The sequence below is a fragment of the Ursus arctos genome, unplaced genomic scaffold (genome assembly GCF_023065955.2).
Source record: "Ursus arctos isolate Adak ecotype North America unplaced genomic scaffold, UrsArc2.0 scaffold_17, whole genome shotgun sequence".
In the NCBI taxonomy this organism is placed as follows: Eukaryota; Metazoa; Chordata; class Mammalia; order Carnivora; family Ursidae; genus Ursus; species Ursus arctos.
The window spans coordinates 34,652,273-34,672,113 of NW_026622841.1; the positions used below are offsets into that span (position 1 = coordinate 34,652,273).

The window sequence follows — 19,841 nt, forward strand, 5'->3', positions numbered from 1 at the left end:
TTTCAATGTTGAACCATCCTTTCATCTCTGGAATAATCCCACTTGATCATGGTGTATGATCGTTTTTGTGTGTTGTTGGTTTTGGTTTGCTAGTACTTAGTTGAGGATTTTTGCATCTATGTTCATCAGGGTTATTGGCCTGTAATTTTCTTTTCTTATAGTGCCTGTGTCTTTTGGTTGCAGGGTAATGCCAGCCTTCTAAAATGAGTTTGGAAGTGTCTGAGAAGGATTTGTATTAATACTTATTTAAATGTTTGGTAAAATTCAGTTATTTCATTTTTTAAAGGTTTTTTTATTTTTTAAGATTTTATTTATTTATTTGACACAGAGAGAGAGAGAGTACAAGCAGGGAGAGCAGCAAGGAGAGGGAGAAGCAGGCTCCCGCTGAGCAGAGAGCCCGACCCTGGGCTCGATCCCAGGACTCCAGGATCATGACCTGAGCTGAAGGCAGACACTTAACCGACTGAGCCACCCAGGCGCCCCTAGAATTCATTTATGAAGCCATCTGGTCCTGAACTTTTGTTTGAAGATTTTTGATTACAGATTCAATCTCCTTACTAGTAATTTGCCTGTTCAGATTTTCTATTTCTTCATGATTCAGTCTTAGTAGGTTGAGTGTTTCTAGGAATTTGTCCATTCTAGGTTTTCTAGTTTATGGATATATAATTACTTGCATTAGTTTTTCTCATCCTTTGCATTTCTGTGCTATCTCTTATAACTCTTCTTTTTCATTTCTGATTTGAGTCCTCTTTTTGTCTTAGGGATTCTAGCTAAAGGCTTACCTATTAATTTTTTTTTTTTTTTTAAAACAGCTCTTAGTTTCAGTGATCTTTTCTGTCATCTTCTTAGTCTTTATTTCATTTATTTTTTGCTCTAATCTGCTATTTCCTTCCTTTTCTTATTTTTGGTCTTAGTTCTTTTTCTCGTTCCTTTAGATGTAAATTTAGATTGCTTATTTGAGGTCCTTTTTATTTCTTAATGTATGCTTTTATCACTGTAACTTGCCTCAGAGAACTACTTTTGCTAAATCCCTAACTTTGGGCATGTTGTATTTCCATTTTCATTTGTCAGAAGATATTTTTTATTTCTCTTTTGATTTCTTTTTTGAGCCATTGGTTGTTCAGAGCAAGTTGTTTAATTTCTACATATTTGTGAATTTTCCAGTTTTCGTCTGATTGATTTTTAGCTTCATACCATTGTGATTAGAAAGATACTTGATATGATTTCAGTCTTTTTAAATTTATTAAGACTGGTTTTGGGGCCTAACATGTGATCTGTCCTGAAGAATGTTCCATGTGTGCTTGAGAAAAATGTGTATTCTGCTTGTGATGTAATGTTCTGTAAGTATATATTAAGTTCATCTGGTCTAATGTTCACTTAAGTCCAGTGTCTATTGATTTTCTGTCTGGATAATCTATTCATCAATGAAAGTAGGGTATTGAAAACCCCTATTATTATTATTTATTATTGTATTTAGGCCTGCTAATAATTTGATTTATATATTTAAGTGCTCCTAATTTGGTGCATAAATATCCTCTTGTCAGACTGACCCCTTTATCATTAAATAATCTTCTTTGTTTTCTATTACAGTCTTTGTCTTAAAGTGTTTGTTTGGTTTTTGTTTTTTTTTTCTGATACAGGTAAAACTACCTCTGCTTTTTGTGGTTTCTGTTTGCATGAAATGTCTGTTTCCATCCCTTTGAATCTCTGTGTGTCCTTAAAGCTGAAGTTAGTCTCATGTAGGCAGCATGTAGTTGGACTTGTTTTTAAACCCATTTAGCCACTATGTCTTTTTTTTCTTTAGTAGTTGACATACAGTATTATATTAGGTATAGGTCTACAACGTGATGATTTGAAATTTATGTACATTATGAGATGATCACGACAATAAGGCCGTTTTACCATCTGTCATCATACAAAGTTGCTATAGTATTATTGACTGTATTCCCTAGCTATACTTTATATCCTTGTGATTTATTTGTTACGCCTGTAAATTGTATCTCTTAATCCCTTTTACCTATTTTGTCCATTCCTCGCTCCCCTCCTCTTTGGCAACTATCAGTTTGTTCTCTGTATTTATGAGTCTGTTTCTGTTTTGTTTTGTTTGTTCATTTTGTTTTATTTTTTTAGATTCCATATATAAGTGAAATCATATGGTATTTGTTTTTTTCTGATTTATTTCACTTAGTATAATTTCCCTCTAGGTCTGTCTATTTTGTTGCAAATGGTGAGAGTTCATTCTTATGGCTGAATAATATTCCACTATACTTATTTTTAATTGAATTATTTGGGTTTTTTTGGTGTTCAGTTGTATGAGTTTTTTTTTTTTTTTAATGAATTTGGGTATTAACCCCTTATTAGATATATCATTTACAAATATTACCTCCCTTTTCTTTTTGTTGTTTTCCTTTGCTGTGCAATTTTTTTAGTTTGATACAGTCCTATTTTGTTTATTTTTGCTTTATTGCTCTTGCCTGAGGAAACAGATCCAAAAATTATGGCTGAGACCGATGTCCAAAAGTTTACTACATGTGTTTTGTTTTAGGAGTCTTGTGGGTTCAGGTTTTATGTTTAAGTCCTTAATCCATTTTGAGGTAAATTTTGTGTGTAGTGTAAGAAAGTGGTTCAGTTTCATTCTTTTGCATGTAGCTGTCCAGTTTTCCCAACACCATTTTTGAAGAGACTCTTTTTTCCCATTGTATATTCTTGCCTCCTTTGTTGTATATATTTTTTTTAAAGATTTTTTATTTATTTATTCGACAGAGATAGAGACAGCCAGCAAGAGAGGGAACACAAGCAGGGGGAGTGGGAGAGGAAGAAGCAGGCTCATAGCAGAAGAGCCTGATGTGGGGCTCGATCCCAGACCCCCGGGATCACGCCCTGAGCCGAAGGCAGACGCTTAACCGCTGTGCCACCCAGGCGCCCCAACTCCTTTGTTGTATATTAATTAACCATACAGGTATGGGTCTATTTCTGGACTCTCTGTTCTGTTCTATTGGTCTGTGTGTCTGCTTTTGTGCCAGTACCATATGGTTTTGATTACTATAGCTTTGTAGTATAGTTTGCAATCAGGGAGTGTGATACCTCCAGCTTTGTTATTTCTCAAGATTGCTTTGGCTATTTGGGGTCTTTTGTGGTTCCATACAAATTTTAGGATTATTTGTTTTTCTTCTGTAAAAAATGCCATTGGTATTTTTATAGGGATTACATCGAATCTGTAGGTCTCTTTGGGTAGTTTGGACATTTTAGCAACATTAATCTTCCGTTAGCATGGTTCTCTTCCATTTACTTGTGTCATTTCAGTTATTTTAACCAGCGTTATATAGTTTCAGAGTACAGGCCTCTCACCACCTTCGTTAAATTTATTTGTAGGTATTCTCTTTGATGAAATTGTAGTTGGGATTGTTGTCTTAATTTCTCTTTCTGATCGGTAGCAGTGTGTAGAAATGCAACACATTTCTTTATGTTAATTTTTTGGTGCAGTCTAGGGTTTTGTATTGACAGTGTCATGTCATCTGCAAATAGTTCAGTTTTATTTCTTATCAACTTAGATGCTTTTTATTTCTTTTGTTGTTGGATTTCAAGTCCTTTGTTGAATAAAAGTGGCAAGAGCAGGCATTCTTTTTTTTATAATAATTTTTTATTATGTTATGTTAGTCACCATACAGTACATCCCTAGTTTTTGATGTAGTGTTCCATGATTCATTATTTGCGTATAACACCCAGTGCTCCATGCAATACGTGCCCTCCTTAATCCCCATCACCGGCCTAGCCCAATCCCCCACCCCCCTCCCCTCTAAAGCCCTCAGTTGGTTAGAGCAGGCATTCTTATCTCATTCCTGAGCTTAGAGGAAAAGGTTTCAACTTTTTACTGCTAGTGTGATGTTTGCTGTGGGTTTGTTATACATGGCCATTATTATGTTGAGGTGTGTTCCCTCTATACCCACTTTCTTGAGAGTTCTTATCATAAATGAATGTTGAATTTTGTCAAGCTCTTCTGAATCTACTGAGATGATCATATGAGTTTTATCCTTCATTTTGTTAATGTGGTGTAACACATTGGTTATTTATGGATACCAAACTGTCCTTTCATCCCTGGAATAAATCCCACGTGATCATGGCATATGATCCTTTAAATGTATCATTGAATTCAGTTTGCTACATTTTGTTAAGAATTTTTGCATCTAGGTTCATTAGGAATTTTATGTGATTTGGGTGTCAGGTCTTGTTGTTCAGCTGTTGTTCCACATAGTACTGGAAGTCCTAGCCTCAGCAGTCAGACAACAAAAAGAAATAAAAGGCATCCACATTAGCAAAGAAAAAGTTAAACTTTCACTCTTTGCAGACAACATGATACTCTATGTAGAAAACCCAAAAGACCACCAAAAAATTGCTAGAACTGATACAGGAATTCAGCGAAGTTGCAGGATATAAAATCAGTGCAGAGAAATCAGTGCATTTCTCTACACTGACAATGAGGCAGAAGAAAGAGAAATCAAGGAATTGATCCCATTTATAATTGTACTAAAACTCATAAGATACTAGGAATAGACCTAACCAAAGAGGTAAGGGATCTGTACTCTGAAGACTATAGAACACTTACAAAGGAAATTGAGGAAGAAAACAAAGAAATGGAAAAACATTCCATGTTCATGGATTGGAAGAACAAATATTGTATAAATGTGTAAAATGTATGAAATGTCTATACTGTCCAAAGCAATCTAGACATTCAGTGCAGTCCCTGTCAAAATACCATCAACATTTTTCACAGAAATGGAGCAAACAATCCTAAAATTTGTGTAGACCATTGTGTTTTCATTTTTTTTTTTTTGTTTCCATGTACTTTTTTATTTCTTATTTGACTTCCTGGTTGACCTGTTAATTATTTAGTAGCATGCTTTTTAACCTCCATGTATCTGTGGTCTTTCCAGATTTTTTCTTGTGGTTGACTTCTAGTTTCATAGTCTTCCCTGTTCACCTGAACCTGGCACTGCAGGAGAGTATCCTGTGTGTTGCTTACGCCCTGCTGTTGTGTCCGAGTCACTTTTACTTTCAGTGCAGTTGTCTGCATTGACTCTGCCTCCTTTGGGCTCTGTTTGCTCACGCGGTGTTAGTGGGACTCAGGCAGGCCAGCTCTGTGGGTGCATGCCTGCCAGGAAACTTAGGGGCAGGGCAGTGGCATTAGCAAAATTTGCACTGGGCCACTAGTTCATGCCAGATTTGTAGAAGCACTGTAGCAGCTGGGGGCTGCATGACAGCTCAGCTGCACGCCCAGAGCTGGGTGCAATGCCCAAGGATGGCTGGGTGCGGCTGAGGCTGGCGAGTGACAGTAGCTGGGGGCATGCGGCAACTGGGTGGGATGCCTGGTGGCAGCTGTGAACCCACTGGCTGCTGGGTGGGGGATGCACAAGTTTTGCAAACTTTGCCCTGAACCCAGGGCCAAAGCTAGCAGGCTTCAAGTGGTCAAGTCCTCAGGAATCCTCGTGGGCATGGCACACTGCTAGCAGGTTAGGTACCAAGTGTCTCTGCAGCCCTGCCTTCCACAGATGGCCCTGTGTTTATGCTGCGGAGAGGGGGGAGAAAATGCCACCTGCCAGTTCCCTCATTTTCAGAGAAGTCCCCCAACATGCTCTGAAATCTGTGTGAACAGATCTGTCTCCCGTTTGCCCCTGGTGTTCTATAAACTGCTATCTTTATATTGCCTGTCGGTGCAGGCTGCTGTCCCTTTAATGGCAGCAGCCCAGCCGTCACCTGCCTTCCTGGCTGGACTGGATTTACTTGGCTTGTCCCATCTCTCCCAGTGCTGAGTCAGCTGGTTTTTAAAGCTCCAGGCTCCAAGTCCCACTGGTTATACAAACTTACACAGTTCAGCAACTCTGGTTTTCAAAGCCAAACTTTATGGGAATTAGCCCTCCTGGGTATGAGGGCCCATTTCTCTGCCCTTTCCCTGCACACAGCTGCCTCCCTTCTGTGGGCAGCCTCCCTCCACCTTTCTCACCTTCCTAACCTTCCAGATGCAGGTTCTTCTCTATATTTTGTTGCGGAGTTTGTTCTGCCAGCCTTCGATCCCTCTCTAGTTTATTGACTTGGATATGGATGATATCTAGTTGTAAACTGGGGAGGGTGAGCTCAGGGTCCTCCTACTACACCCTCTTCCCAAGCTCCTTTAAAGTGATTATTGATAGGGGCTTATTTACTGCCATAATTGTTTTCTGGTTATTTTGTAATTCTTTCATGTTCCTTTCTTCTCTTGTCTTATGATTTGATGACTTTCTTTAATATTATGTTTGGATTTCCTTCTCTTTGTTTTTTGTGTATCACACGTTTTTAGTTTGTGGTTATCCTGGGGTTCATGCAAAGCACCCTCTGTATGTAGCAATCTATTTTAAGTTAATGGTTGCTTACATTCAAACACATTCTACAAGCACTACATTTTTACACCCCTCCCCATTTTTGTTTTTGTTATATTTTGTATTATTTTGTTTATCCCTTAGCTAATTATTGTAGATATAGTTGATTTTATTACAGTTGACCTTTAACCTTCATACTAGTTTTATAAGTAGTTGATGTACTACCTTCAGTATAAGGTTGCTTATACCAGTGAAATTTCTTTCTTTCATAATTTTCATACTCTGTGGCTTCTCTTTTCCATTTAAGGAAGTCCCTTTAATATTTCGTGTAAGGCCAGTTTAGTGGTGATGAACTCCTTTACCTTTTGCTTGTCTGGAAAACTTTGTCTCTACTTAAATTCTGAAGGATAATTTCCTGGGTAGAGTATTCTTTGGTGGCAGTTCCTTTCTTTCCATACTTTGAATATATTGTGCCATTCCACTCTGGCTTGCGAAGTTTTTGCTGAAAAAAATCTTCTCATAGTCTCTTATGGGGTTCTCTTGTAAGTTAAGTTGTTTTTCTCTTGGTGCTTTTAAGATTCTCCTTTTCCTTAGACAATTCTGTGTCCTGATGTGGGGCTCTAGGTTCGACTTACTTGGAACTCTGCACTTCCCAGATGTGGAATGTCTTTTTCCTTCCCCAGGTTGGGGAAGTTTTCAGCCATTATTTCTTCAAATTTTGTGCTCCATTCACCCTCCTTCTCCTCCTCTCAGGACCCCTTTGTGCTAATGTTCATCTGCTTTATGTTCTTTCATAAGTCCTTTAAGGTATCTTCACCCTTTTAAAATTTTTCTTTTTGCTGCTCTGATTAAATGAGTTCCACTACTCTGAGTTCACTGATCCCTCTTCCACGTCACCTAGTCTGCTGTGGAACCCCACTAGTGTATTTTTCATTTCAATCCTTGTATCCCTCAGCTCTGGGACTTTCTTGTTTTCTTTTTAAAGATTTTATTTAGATAGAGTGAGAGGGAGAAGCAGGCTCCCTGCTCAGAATGGCATGATCCCAGGACTCGGAGAGCCATGACCCGAGCGGAAGGCAGACACATAACTGACTGAGCCACCCAGGCGCCCCAGCTCTGGAACTTCTGTGTGTTACTTTTTTATATTGTGTATCTCTTTGTTGAAATTCTCACTTTGTTCTTGCATTTCTCTTTTGAGCTCAACGTGAGCATATTTGTGAGTGCTATTTTGAACCCTTAGGTAAATCACCTATCTCCATTTCGTTAAGGTCTTTCTGAAGTTTTATCATGTTCTTTTGTTTGGAATGTATTACTCTGTTTCTTCATTTTTTTTTCTCTTCCTTAGTTTCTGTGTATTAAGTCAAACAGCCATTTCTTCCAGTCTTGAAGTCATGGTCTCACGTAGGAGATGAACCTTGTTCAACCTTGCCCCTTGCTCTCTGTTGTCTCTCACACCTTTGTGGTTGTCTAGGCAGCCTTTGTCTTTAATGACTCCCAGTGGTTGAAGGCTTGCCAACACCTGTCTGTCAGCACCTAGGTAAGGGTGATCGGAAGCTGGGCCTTCAGGCAACAGCTTTTAAAGTGTGTAAATATAGTTGATCCTTAAACAATGAGGGGGTTAAGAATGCCAGCCCCTCTGTATAGTGGAAAATCTATAATTTGACTCCCCAAAACTGCTGACTGGAAGCCTTACTGATAACATAAACAGTCGACATGTACTGTGTATGTTTTATGTATTATACAGTGGATTCTTAACAATAAAGCTAAAGAAGATGTTAAGAAATTATAAGAGAAAATACATTTACAATACTGTATTTATCGGGAAAAAAAGTCCATATAAGTGGACCTGCACATTTCAAACCTGTGTTGTTTAAGGGCCAAATGTATACAACTTTCAGGGGAAGTCTAGAAAATGGATGTTTTTCTCTGGTCCCTCTGCATTGAGCCCTGGGTGGATAGCCAGTCAGGAGCTATTTCTTTGTTTGCTTTCCTTCCCATTGAACCCATAATAAACACAAGCCCTGCTGGCCACCAGAGCCCAGCTATTGAGTGCTGTGTCCTCTAGGTGGCAGCCAAAAAAAGACGGGGTGCCATACATATATATATAGATCCTTTCACGGAGACACTGGTGACCCGGAGCATGGCAGAGGGATAGTGCGAACATGATGGCCACTGGCCTCCCAAGTCTGTGCAGAGGAGAGACCTTTAGGCCACAGTTTTAAAGATCTGCAGGTAGGCCTCTTTTTCATGGACAGACTGGGCTTTTCAGTCTGCTGCCTCTACACTGTGCCGTGGTGGTGCTGCAGGATTTCTTTACCTTCCCATGGTTCCTGGTCATGCTGCTTTGAAGAACGAAGAGTAGACCAGACAGAGGGGTGGGCAGCAAAGCAAGGTTTATTGAGTGATAGTAAAGCAAAGTTTATTGAATGACAGTACAAAGCTCCCAAAGAGGGAGGGGACCCTAAAAGGTTGCCACTGGAGTTTCTAGGGCTTTTCATGGGCTTGGTGGTGGACTGTTTTAATCTGATTGACCCTCCATGCACCTGTTTTTGTCCTCTATTACAGGGGAAAGGGTGGAGGGCTCCTTCCAGAGTGGTGTTTCTTTGTTATAGTCCTATGGGACCTAGAAATGGAAGCCCCTTGGCCACCAGAGCCAAGTAATCAAGGGTGTGTCCCTTAGGCAGTAGATGCAAAGGCCAGTGCATCAGATGGGTGTACAAACTCTTTTCTGGGAGATACTGCTGACCTGGAGCAAGGCTGGTGCCTTCCAGCCTCCCTGTTCTCTGGAGAGTATTTCTGTCGGCCCCTAGGTGTGTGTTAAGCAAATAAGCCTCTTTCACGGAAAGTCTGGGTACTTTTCAGTTGGCTGCCTCTGCAGAAGGCCCTGGGATGGGAAATCTGCATGCACGAGCCCTTCGAGAACTGTTTCTCAGTTTGCTATTTAGCCTTGTGGATCTTGTGGAACAAGCCCCTTTGGCTTTCAAAGCTAGATGTCTGGGGAGCTCATCTCTCAAATGCAGATCTTAAAAGTTGGTATGCCAGATAGAGAGTTCAAACCCTTCACTCATTAGAGGGAAGATCGGGTCTGTGAATTCTCTCCTGGTTGTGTATTGCTGCGCCAGTGGTGGGGTTTATGGTGAGTTGTGTCTCAGCCTCTCCTACCCATTTTGATGTACATTTTTTCTCATTCACCCAATGTGTAGGAGTTGCTAAGCCAGCTTCTGGATTTCTTTCAGGGGGAATTATTCCATATATAGCTGTGGATTTGGTGTGTTTGTTTATGGGAGGAGGTGAGTTTCAGGGGCCTTCTGTGTTGCCATCTTGAACTGGAACTCTCTAATGGAGTTTGTAGATACTTACTAGACTCTTCCCATTTGGGGGATCTAAAACGTGGTAAATAGTATCCCCATTTGCTTTGGGGCATAGCCCTGTGCCCTTTCTCAGTCCTGACCTAACACTCAGTTACTTTGTGATCCTAGAAAAATAACTGCGTGCTACCTGAGGATGTGAAGAATTTTTACCTGATGACCAACGGCTTCCACATGACATGGAGTGTGAAGCTAGATGGTGAGTCAGCCTTCTTGCTGTAGGGTAACATTTCCTGGCTGAGAGTTTGGGTATCTGGATGGTTTTCATGAGTTCTCCTAAAGTGCAATGTCCAGAAGCTATGATTTTTTTTCCCCCAAAGCCAACACATACCATCATTGCTTCACCCACCACCCACTATGCCAGAGTCTAGCTGGTACTTACCTAGAAACTCAATTTAGAGGCTTCCTTTTGAAATGGGCTCATGGAAAACAATCACTACACAAAATTCCTGTATCCACCTCAAACTTAAACCTTGTGACGACTCTACCCCAGAGCATTCTCCCCAGAGTGAACTGAAGGGACAGCCACTGATGGGTCATAAGAGGGTAACTTCCTTCATTCCCAGCATGGCAGTGACCTCAGGGCTTTGACCCTTACACAGATCTTTAACTTCTCTCCTGCACATCTCCCCAGCCTAAGTTACCAACCACCTCACTTGTCAAGTTGTCCGTCTTTAGTATTTAAGTGTCTAGGATAGACATTCATGTTGCAGATGTGGGAACTCATAACTTGGTAGAGTCAGAAATTGGAGGTACTACGTACACATGAAAGGTGGTGCTGCACATTTAAGGGAAGACTCCTGTAAAATTTCATAAGCCAGGAAACCCTAACTGGAGTTCAGTGCATTCCTGCCGCAGACTTCCCTGCCCACAAGAGGCCTTTCCTGCCTCTGCGTTCCGACCGCGTCCCCGTGCTGGCACCAGGAACGCGGTAATTTTTACTGCACAGCAGATCTGCAGAACTGACTTCTCCCCTTTAGTTTCTCTGCCCTCCTCCACTCAGTTTCCTTTTTTTCAATGATTCCCAAAGCCTTCCTGTCTCTCTCTCACAGCTGGCCAGAGGCACATTTTATAGCTTATTACTGAGCATTTAACATGAATGTTTAGCTTGGAATTATTTCCTCCATTGGCCTAGAAGCCATTCTTGTCACCACTGTTCTGTCACAAGAGCCCTTTTTTGAAGCATGACCATGGCCTTTGGAGTCTGGAGTGAGAGAGAGAAAGGACAGAGACTAGAATGACAGTCAGATTTTCCATTACCCACAGCATGAAGACAGGCAAGCCCCTTCACAAGTGCCCCTCAGAGAAGAAACGGGTCACGAAGTTTTCATGAACGGGTCCCTGTTCATTATTCTAATACCTTCCCTCATTTAATCCTCCCAATCCTAGTCGTCTTATGCTGTGCTCATTTCCATCCCCTTTTCTGTCACTTCCTGGATATCTGAAGTCAACAGCAGAGGCAGCTTCTGATGTTTACCTCTTTAATGCTCTGTTCTGCTTGGACTTCCCATAGTCTGTATACCCACTGTTTTACTGCCTTCAGTTTTTTCAGCAGTCAGATTTCTAAGTCTTTTTGTGCCATCCGGTGGCCAGCATCCTAAATGACAAGGATTCTATATAATAAGGAAGATGTCCAGTTACCTTTTTCTTATTTACACCCTAACCACAGAAGACTTGGATTCAGGCAAGGCTGATTCTCTGCAACGAGTAAGAAAAATGACTGACAAATAGAGGGGGAGTGGTCTTCCATCATGGAAAGCTTACGAGAAGAGAAGAATGGGTCAGTTACATAATCAAAGCTGTTACTTCGATGGGAATTATAACCCTTCATTCTTGGGTCCTTTGCTCTTCCAACAGGATCCCTAGCCCTGATTTCTGGGTTCTTTCTGAGCATCCCCTTTTCCAGTTTTCTTCAGTACTCTGCCCTACTGCATGCAGTGGGGTCTCTTCACCCGTGACTCATTGCTAAAAAGCTTGGTGCTGTGGGACATATGGTACGTTGATCCTTCCACTTTCCACCAGATTCCTCAGCCCTGGAATCAAACAGTAGCTGGGCTTAAGTTATTCCAGCAGAAGTCTTTATGTAATAAGGCTGTTCTCTCTGCTAATGTTTCTGTAGAGCACACCATTCCGTTGGGCAGCATGGCAATTAACAGCATCTCAAAACTGACTCAACTCAACCAGTCTTCCGTGTATTCACTCCCTAATGCACCAACTCTGGCAGACCTGGAGGATGATGCACTTGAAGGTAACCTGAAGGAACTTGTGCTCTGAGTTAGAAATTAGCCTGTTTGTTTCTTGCTTATAATGTTGAAAACCATAGGAAGACACTGTGGCATGGTAGTACTTTTCCCCAAGCCAAAACCTTCCCCGTTGTGGCTTCTCAGGACTGTGGGAATAAAAGGTAAAAAAACAGCCTGTATCAGTAAAGCAAATTTCATGAAGAAATGCCAGGGTTGAGGTTCTTGTTTTGTTGCCAGCACCCACTTCAGTGCCTGGCACATAGTTGGTACTTAATGAATGCTTCGTAAATGGATGAATGTTATAGATTAACTTGACTCAATATTTCATTATCAAGAGCTTTCAGGGAACATGGACTCTAAATGCAGCTCCCTTCCTTCCTCCAGGCTCTTTGCCATCTCCGATTCAAATGGCTGCTAAAAGCTGTGAGCAACTGGGCAGTATTGAGGACTTTGTCAAAATTGTGTTTGGCTACATTTATCAGAGACCCAGTTACAACATCTAAACTAAATAGGAGTTTATTTTTCCTATAACAAGAAATCTGGAACTAGGCTGGTGCAGCTGTTTGAGAAAGTCAATGATAAAGTCTCCTTCTGGCTTCCTCCTGCACCAGCCTTTGGATATGGCTTTCATCCTCATCATTGAGGAATGCGGGCTGTACCTCCAAGCTTCCAGTCTATGTTCCAGGGAGGAAAAAAAAGAGTAAAAGACAAAACAACAACAAAAACTGTCTTTTGGCAGAATCTTTCCCTTTTTATCAGGAAAACAATAGTTTTCTCCAACGTTCCTCTCAAAAGCTATTGGCCAGAACAGAGTCAAAAGGTTACCCATAGCTGCAGGGGAATCTGAGGAAGTGTGGTTAGCTGTGCCAGTGTTGCCTCCTCAAACAGAACTGGGGTTTAAGAAAGAAAGGGAGAATGAATATTGACTAAGTAACTAGTGTCTTCAATACTAAGGCCTTGGGGTGCATTGAAGTTCTGGCAGAGAGAACCAAGGCAAGGCTTTCTCCATCAACTGCACAAGCAGTTGGACACTAGTATCCCTTGGAGATATTGCAGGTTCGGTTCTAGACTACCCCAGTAAAGCCAGGGCAAATGAATTTATTGGTTTCCCAGGGCAGATAAAGTTAGGCTTATACTATATTATGGCCTATGGTGATGTCAAGAAAAAACAATGTACATACCTTAATTAAAAAATACTTCATTGCTAACAAATGCTAACCATCATGAGCTTTCAGCAAGTTGTAATCTTTTTGCTGATGGAGGGTCTTGCTTCCATGTTGATGACTGCTTAATGATCAGGGGGGTGGGTTGCTGAAGGTTGGGGTGGCTTGGCAATTTCTTAAAACAATGAAGTTTGCTGCATTGATTGACACTGCCTTCCATGAATGATTTCTCTGTAGCATGCCATGCTGTTTGATAGCATTTTACCCACAGTAAAACTTCTTTCAAAGTTGGTGTCTTTCTTCTCAAACCCTGCCACTCTTTTATCCACTAAGTTTATGTAATATTCTAAATCCTTTGTGCTAATTTCAACAGTCTTCATAGCCTCTTCACCAGGAGTAAAAGCCATCTCAAGAAACCACTTTCTTTACTCATCCATAAGAAGCAACTCCTCAGCCAATCAGGAGATTGCCAGCAGTTCAGTCACATCTTCAGGCTCTCCTTCTAATTCTAGTTCTCTTGCTATATCCACCACATCTGCAGTTTATTTCCTCCACTGAAGTCTTGAATCCCTCCAAGTCATCCATGAGGGTTGGAATCAACTTCTTCCAAATTCCTGTTAATGTTGATAGTTTGACCTCTACCCATGAACCATGAATGTTCTTAATGGCACCTAGAATGGTGAATCCTTCCCAGAAGGTTTTCAGTTTACTTTCCCCAGATCTATCAGAGGAATCCACTAGTTATAGAACTTACAGCCTTATGAAACATATTTCTTAAATATTCAGACTTGAAAGTTGAAATGACTCCTTGATCCCTGGGTTGCATTATGGATGTTGTGTTAGCAGGCATGAGAACAACATTCATCTCATTTGTACATCTCCATCAGAGTTCTTGGGTGACCAGGTATGCTGTCAATAAGCAGTAATATTTTGAGAGGGATCTTTTTTTCTGAACAGTTGGTCTCAACAATGGGCTTAAAATATTCAGTAAACCATGTTGTTAGCAGATGAGCCATCATCGGGGCTTTGCTGTTCCATTTCTAGAGCACAGGCAGAGTTGATTTAGCATCATTCTTAAAGGCCCTAGGATTTTCAGAATGGTCAATGAGTGTTGGCTTCAACAAAGTCACCAGCTACAATAGTCCCTACAAAGAGAGTCAGTCTGTCCTTTGAGGCTTTGAAGCCAGGCACTGACTTCTTTTGCTTTGAAAGCCCTAGGTGGCATCTTCTTCCAATAGAAGGATGTTTTGTCTACATTGAAAATCTGCTATTTAGTGTAGCCACCTTTGTTAATTATCTTAGCTAGATCTTCTGGATAACTTGCTAGTTTTCCTTGCACTTTATGTTATAGAGAGAGCTTTTTCCTCAAACCTCATCAACTCTGCTAGCTTCAGACTTTTCTTCTGCAGCTTCCTCCCCTCTGTCAGCCTTAGAATTGAAGCCAGCCTTGCTCTGGATTAGGCTTTGGTTTAAAGGAATGTTGTGGCTGGTTTGATCTTCTATCCAGATCACTAAAACTTTCTCCATATCAACTATAAGGCTGTTTTACTGCCTTATCATTCATGTGCTCACTGGAGTAGCACTTTTAATTTCCTTTAGGAACATTTCCTTTGCATTCACAACTTGGCTGTTTGGCAAAGAAGCCTAGCATTCAGCCTACTCAGCTTTCAACGTGCCTTCCTCAATCTTTCTAGCTTTTGATTTAAAGCGAGAGACATGCAATTCTTCGTTTCACTTGAACCTTCTAAGGCCTTTGCAGGGATATTGATTGGCCTAATTTCATTATTGTGTCACAGGGAATAGAGAAGCCTGAGGAGAGGAAGAGAGATGGAATGGCCAGTCAGTGGTGCATTCAGGACACATACATTTATCAGGTTTGCTGCCTTCTGCAGGTGTGTTTTATGGCACCCCAGAATGGTTACAATAATATCAAAGGTCTTTGGTCAAGAGGAGACAGGCACAAACTTCACCAGTACCGCATCACCCAATCCCTGCATTTTGCAGGGCTTCAGACTATGATGGTAGCTGCAAGCAGGCCTTGTGGAAGCCTGAGGGGTGTCTTGTTAAGGTTGAGTGCCCCAACCATGCATACTTTGCAGATCCATTTGATCTGGCCTCTCCTGGCAGCAGTGGCAGCAGGTCTCATTTTGCAAACAGGCTGGTGCATACCTTGTTAAAACATACCCCTGCCCTGGCTGGGGACCAAACACTGCCCACAATAGGCAAAGAGAGCCTCTGCAGATGACTGCACTGAAGGAGAAAGAGGCCAGGACACAAGAGGGCATACACAACACATATAGGAGACATCCCTGAAGCACCAGGTCCCGGTGAACAGGGGACACTGCGCCGTAGGGAACTACAGAACTGCTTCTTCATAAGGCCGTTACTTTCAAGAGCAAGAGATGTAGCTGACTTTCCTGATACAAAGAAACAGACACAGCATTAGACAAAATGAGACACAGAAATATGTCCCAAATGAAAGAACAGGACAGAACCACAGCAAGAGACCTGAGTGAAACAGTAATATGCCTGATTGATAGAGAGTTTAAAGTAATGGTCATAAAGATACTCACTGGATTTGAGAATATAGTGGAGAACATCCGTGAGACCCTTAACACAGAGATAAAAAAGAATCAGAGATGAAGAATACAATAAGTGAAATTTTAAAATGCACATGGTGGAATAAATAGGCAAGAGGAAACAGGAACGAATTAATGACCTGGAAGACAGAGTAATGTCTTCAGGCTGAGCAAAAGAGAGAAAAACGAATTATGCAAAGTGAGAATAGACTTATGGAACTCGATGACTCCATTAAGTGTAAGAACATTTGAAATTATAGAGGTCCCAGAAGAGAGAAAAAAGGGGGCAGAAAATTTATCTGAAGAAATAATAGCTGAAAACTTCCTTAATCTGGGGAAGAAAAACAGATATCCAGATCTAGGAAGCACAGAGATCCCCCCGCCCCAAAGTCAAGCCAAGGGGGTCCACACCGAGATGCACAGTAATTAAAATGGCAAAAAGGTAGTGATAAAGAAATTTAAAGGAGCAAGAGAAAAGAAGACCATTACATACAAGGGAGACTCCATAAGGCTATCAGATTTTTCAACAAAAACTTTGCAGGCCAGAAGGGAGTGGTATGGTATAGTCAAAGTACTGAAAAGGTAAAATCTGCAGCTAAGAATACTCTATCCAGCAAAGCTCTCATTCAGAATAGAAGGAGAGATAGAGTTCCTCAGATAAAAACTAAAGGAGTTCATGACCACTAAATCAGCCCTGCAAGAAATTTTAAAGGAGACTCTTTGAATGGAAAGGAAAGACGATAATTAAGAATATGAAAAACAAGGATACAAAATCAGTGCACAGAAATCAGTTGCTTCTCTAAACACTAACAAACAGTGTAACTGTAGAAAGAGAAATTAAGGAATTGATTCCATTCACAATAGCAACAAAGACCATAAGATACCTAGTAATAAACCTAACCAAAGAGGTAAAGGATTTATACTCTAGAAACTACAGAACTCTTATGGAAGAAATTGAGGAAGACACAAAAAAGATGGAAAAACATTCCATGCTCATGGATTGGAAGAATAAGCATTGTTAACATATCTATCCTGCCCAGAGCAATTTACACTTTCAGTACCATCCCTATTAAAATACCATTGGCATTTTTCAAAGTGCTAGAACAAACAATCCTAAAATTTGTATGGAATCAGAAAAGACCCCGAATCGCCAAGGGAATGATGAAAAAGAAAAAGCTGGGGGCATCACGTTGCCTGACTTCAAGCTATATTACAAAGCTGTGATCACCAACACAGCATGGTGCTGGCACAAAAACAGACACATAGACCGATGGAATAGAATAGAGACTCCAAAAATGGACCCTCAACTCTATGGTCAACAAATCTTTGACAAAACAGGAAAAAATATCCAATGGAAAAAAGACAGTCTCTTCAATAAGTGGTGCTGGGAAAATTGGACAGCTATATACAGAAGAACGAAACTGGACCATTCCCTTACACCCACAAAGATAAACTCAAAATGGATGAAAGACCTGAATGTGAGACAGTAATCCATCAAAATCCTAGAAATCCTAGGCAGTCACCTGATCTTCAGCATAGGCCACAGTAACTTCTTTCAAGACATGTCTCCAAAGGCAAGGAAAAGAAAAGCAAAAATGAACTTTTGGGACTTCGGATAAAAAGCTTCTGCACAGCAAAGGAAGCAGTCAACAAAACAAAGAGGCAGCCCACAGAATGGGAGAAGATATTTGCAAATGACATTAGAGATAAAGGGCTCGTATCCAAGATCTATAAAGAACTCAAACACAACACTCAAAAAACTAATAACCCAGTCAAAAAATGGACAGAACACATGAACACTTTTCCAAAGAAGACATACAAATGGCTAATAGACACATGAAAAAATGCTCAACATCACTAGCCATCAGGGAAATACAAATCAAAACCACAATGAGATACCACTTTACACCAATTAAAATGGCAAAAATTAACAAAACAGGAAATAACAAATGTTGGCGAGGATGTGGAGAAAAGGGAAACCCTCTTACACTGTTAGTGGGAATGCAAGCTGGTACAGCCACTCTGGAAAACAGTATGGAGGTTCCTAAAGATGTTAAGAATAGAGCTACCCTACAACCTGGAAATTGCACTACTGGGTATTTACCCCAAAGATACAGATGTAGTGAAAATAAGGGGCACAGGCACCCCAATGTTCATAGCAGCAGTGTCCACAATAGCCACACTGTGAAAGGAGCCGAGATGCCCTTCAACAGATGAAGGAAAAAGAAGTTGTGGTCCATATATACAATGGAATATTATTCAGCCATCAGAAAGGATGAATACCCACCATTTGCATCAACATGGATCGAACTGGAGGGGTTTATGCTAGTGAAATAGATCAAATAGAGAAAGACAATTATCATATGGTTTCACTCATATGTGGAACATAAGCAATAGCACGGAGGACCATAGGGGAAGGGAGGGAATCTGAAGGGGGAGAAATCAGAGAGGGAGATGAACCATGAGAGAGTATGGACTCTGGGAAACAAACTGAGGGTTTCAGAGGGCAGGGGGTAACAAGGTGATGGGTATTAAGGAGGACACATGTTGTGATGAGCACTGGGTGTTACACGTAACTAATAAATCATTGAACACTACATCTAAAACTAATGATGTACTATATAGTGGCTAACAACGTAATTAAAAACGATATGTACATTCAATAATGAATTAGCATGAAACAGTGCTTCGTAAGCTACGGAGTGAAGGTATACTTTCAATCAATCACAAAATACTTTCATAAGTATATGTTTAAGAAAAATGAAATGGAAAATACATGCAAAATCCAATAGCATTATTGTACACTATAGTATTTAAGAAGCACAGAGGTGTCTATGCAAAAGTTTCTAAACGCTTATTTTCAATTTCTGCACTCATTTCATTGCAGAAAAAATAGGATATTAATATGTGTCCATGGAAAACAATGTGTCCGTGAACTACAGTTTAAGTGGCACTGGTCTGATATGGATCAAGGTAGACCAAGGCAGTAAGACATACCCTGGCATGATGTACCACTGTAATTACAATAATAGCTATGAACAGGTATGGATTTTAGATTTTTAAATTTATTTGAAGCACATGTGTTTTGCATTTTTTGTTTTGAAAAATCATATGAATTGAAGGACTTTAGATAAACTAAATATCAAGTGTACATTTTCCCCTCATTTTTCCTTTAAAACACAACATCTGGAGAATTTGATCAAAAAAAGCAGGTCTTGTTTTTTAATCTAGAGGCTCAGATGCTCTGTATTGGGAAACAGCATTTAAACTCATAATAGATACAAATCAGGGCCAGTTTAAAATAAAAGGTATTATGAGTTGTCAAATGCTCAAGTCAAATTTTAACATCTGTGAATGAGACAATAAATTTCATTCTAGGAAAGGCATGCAGCGCTGGCAACCTGTTGCCCACCAACAGCACCAAAGCCATATTCTCCACCTTCTGGTGACAGGCATACCTGGGCTGGAGACTGTGCACATCTGGATCTCCATGCCTTTCTGCACCACGTGCTTCATTACCTTGGCGGGCAATGTGACCATCATGACAGTTATCCGCAGGGAACAGACCCTCCATGTGCCTAGGTACCTCTTCCCGGCCATGCTCGCTGCCTCTGATATGGGTCTCTCTTCACTTTCCCCACAATGCTGGGGATCTTCTGGCTGGATGCTCGGGAGCTCACCGTCTCTGCTTGCTTCACCCAAATGTTTTTTATTCACACCTTCCAGGATTTTCAGTCAGCTATCATACTGGCAATGGCCTGTGACCACTATGTGGCCATTTCTCATCCATTGCACTATTCCATTCTTACCAACAGTGCAATTTCCAGAATAGGTTTGGCCATTGTAGTGCGAACCTTGACTGTACAGGTACCTCTCCCTATCCTCTTGAGAAGGCTGTGGTCCTGTCATTCCAGTGTACTATCTCATTCCTACTGCCTGCACCCTGACATTATAAAGCTCTCTTGCTCCAGCACCAGGATCAATAGTATCTTTGGACTTTTTGTGGTATTATCCATTATGGGCCTTGATTTCGTCCTCATTCTCTTTTCATATATCCTGATACTGAAAACTACTGAGCATTGCATCCTACGGTGGCCACCTCAAAGCTCTCAACACCTGCATTTCCCACATCTGTGCT

The 19,841-nt window shown here is 40.8% G+C and overlaps 1 protein-coding gene across 4 annotated transcripts in view; it reads left to right on the forward strand.

Annotated features, from left to right (window-relative positions):
* Nucleotides 1–19,841, forward strand: part of TPGS2 (tubulin polyglutamylase complex subunit 2) — a 67,897-nt gene that overhangs the window by 32,505 nt on the left and 15,551 nt on the right. For 2 of the 4 annotated variants that reach the window (XM_026496219.4, XM_026496218.4), the window contains exons 3-4: nt 9,830–9,917; nt 11,838–11,966. In XM_026496219.4, coding sequence (XP_026352004.2) covers nt 9,830–9,917; nt 11,838–11,966 — 217 coding nt within the window. The remainder of the gene's footprint in view (nt 1–9,829; nt 9,918–11,837; nt 11,967–19,841) is intronic. The other 2 variants (XM_048218475.2, XM_026496221.4) reach the window with 1 other exon arrangement.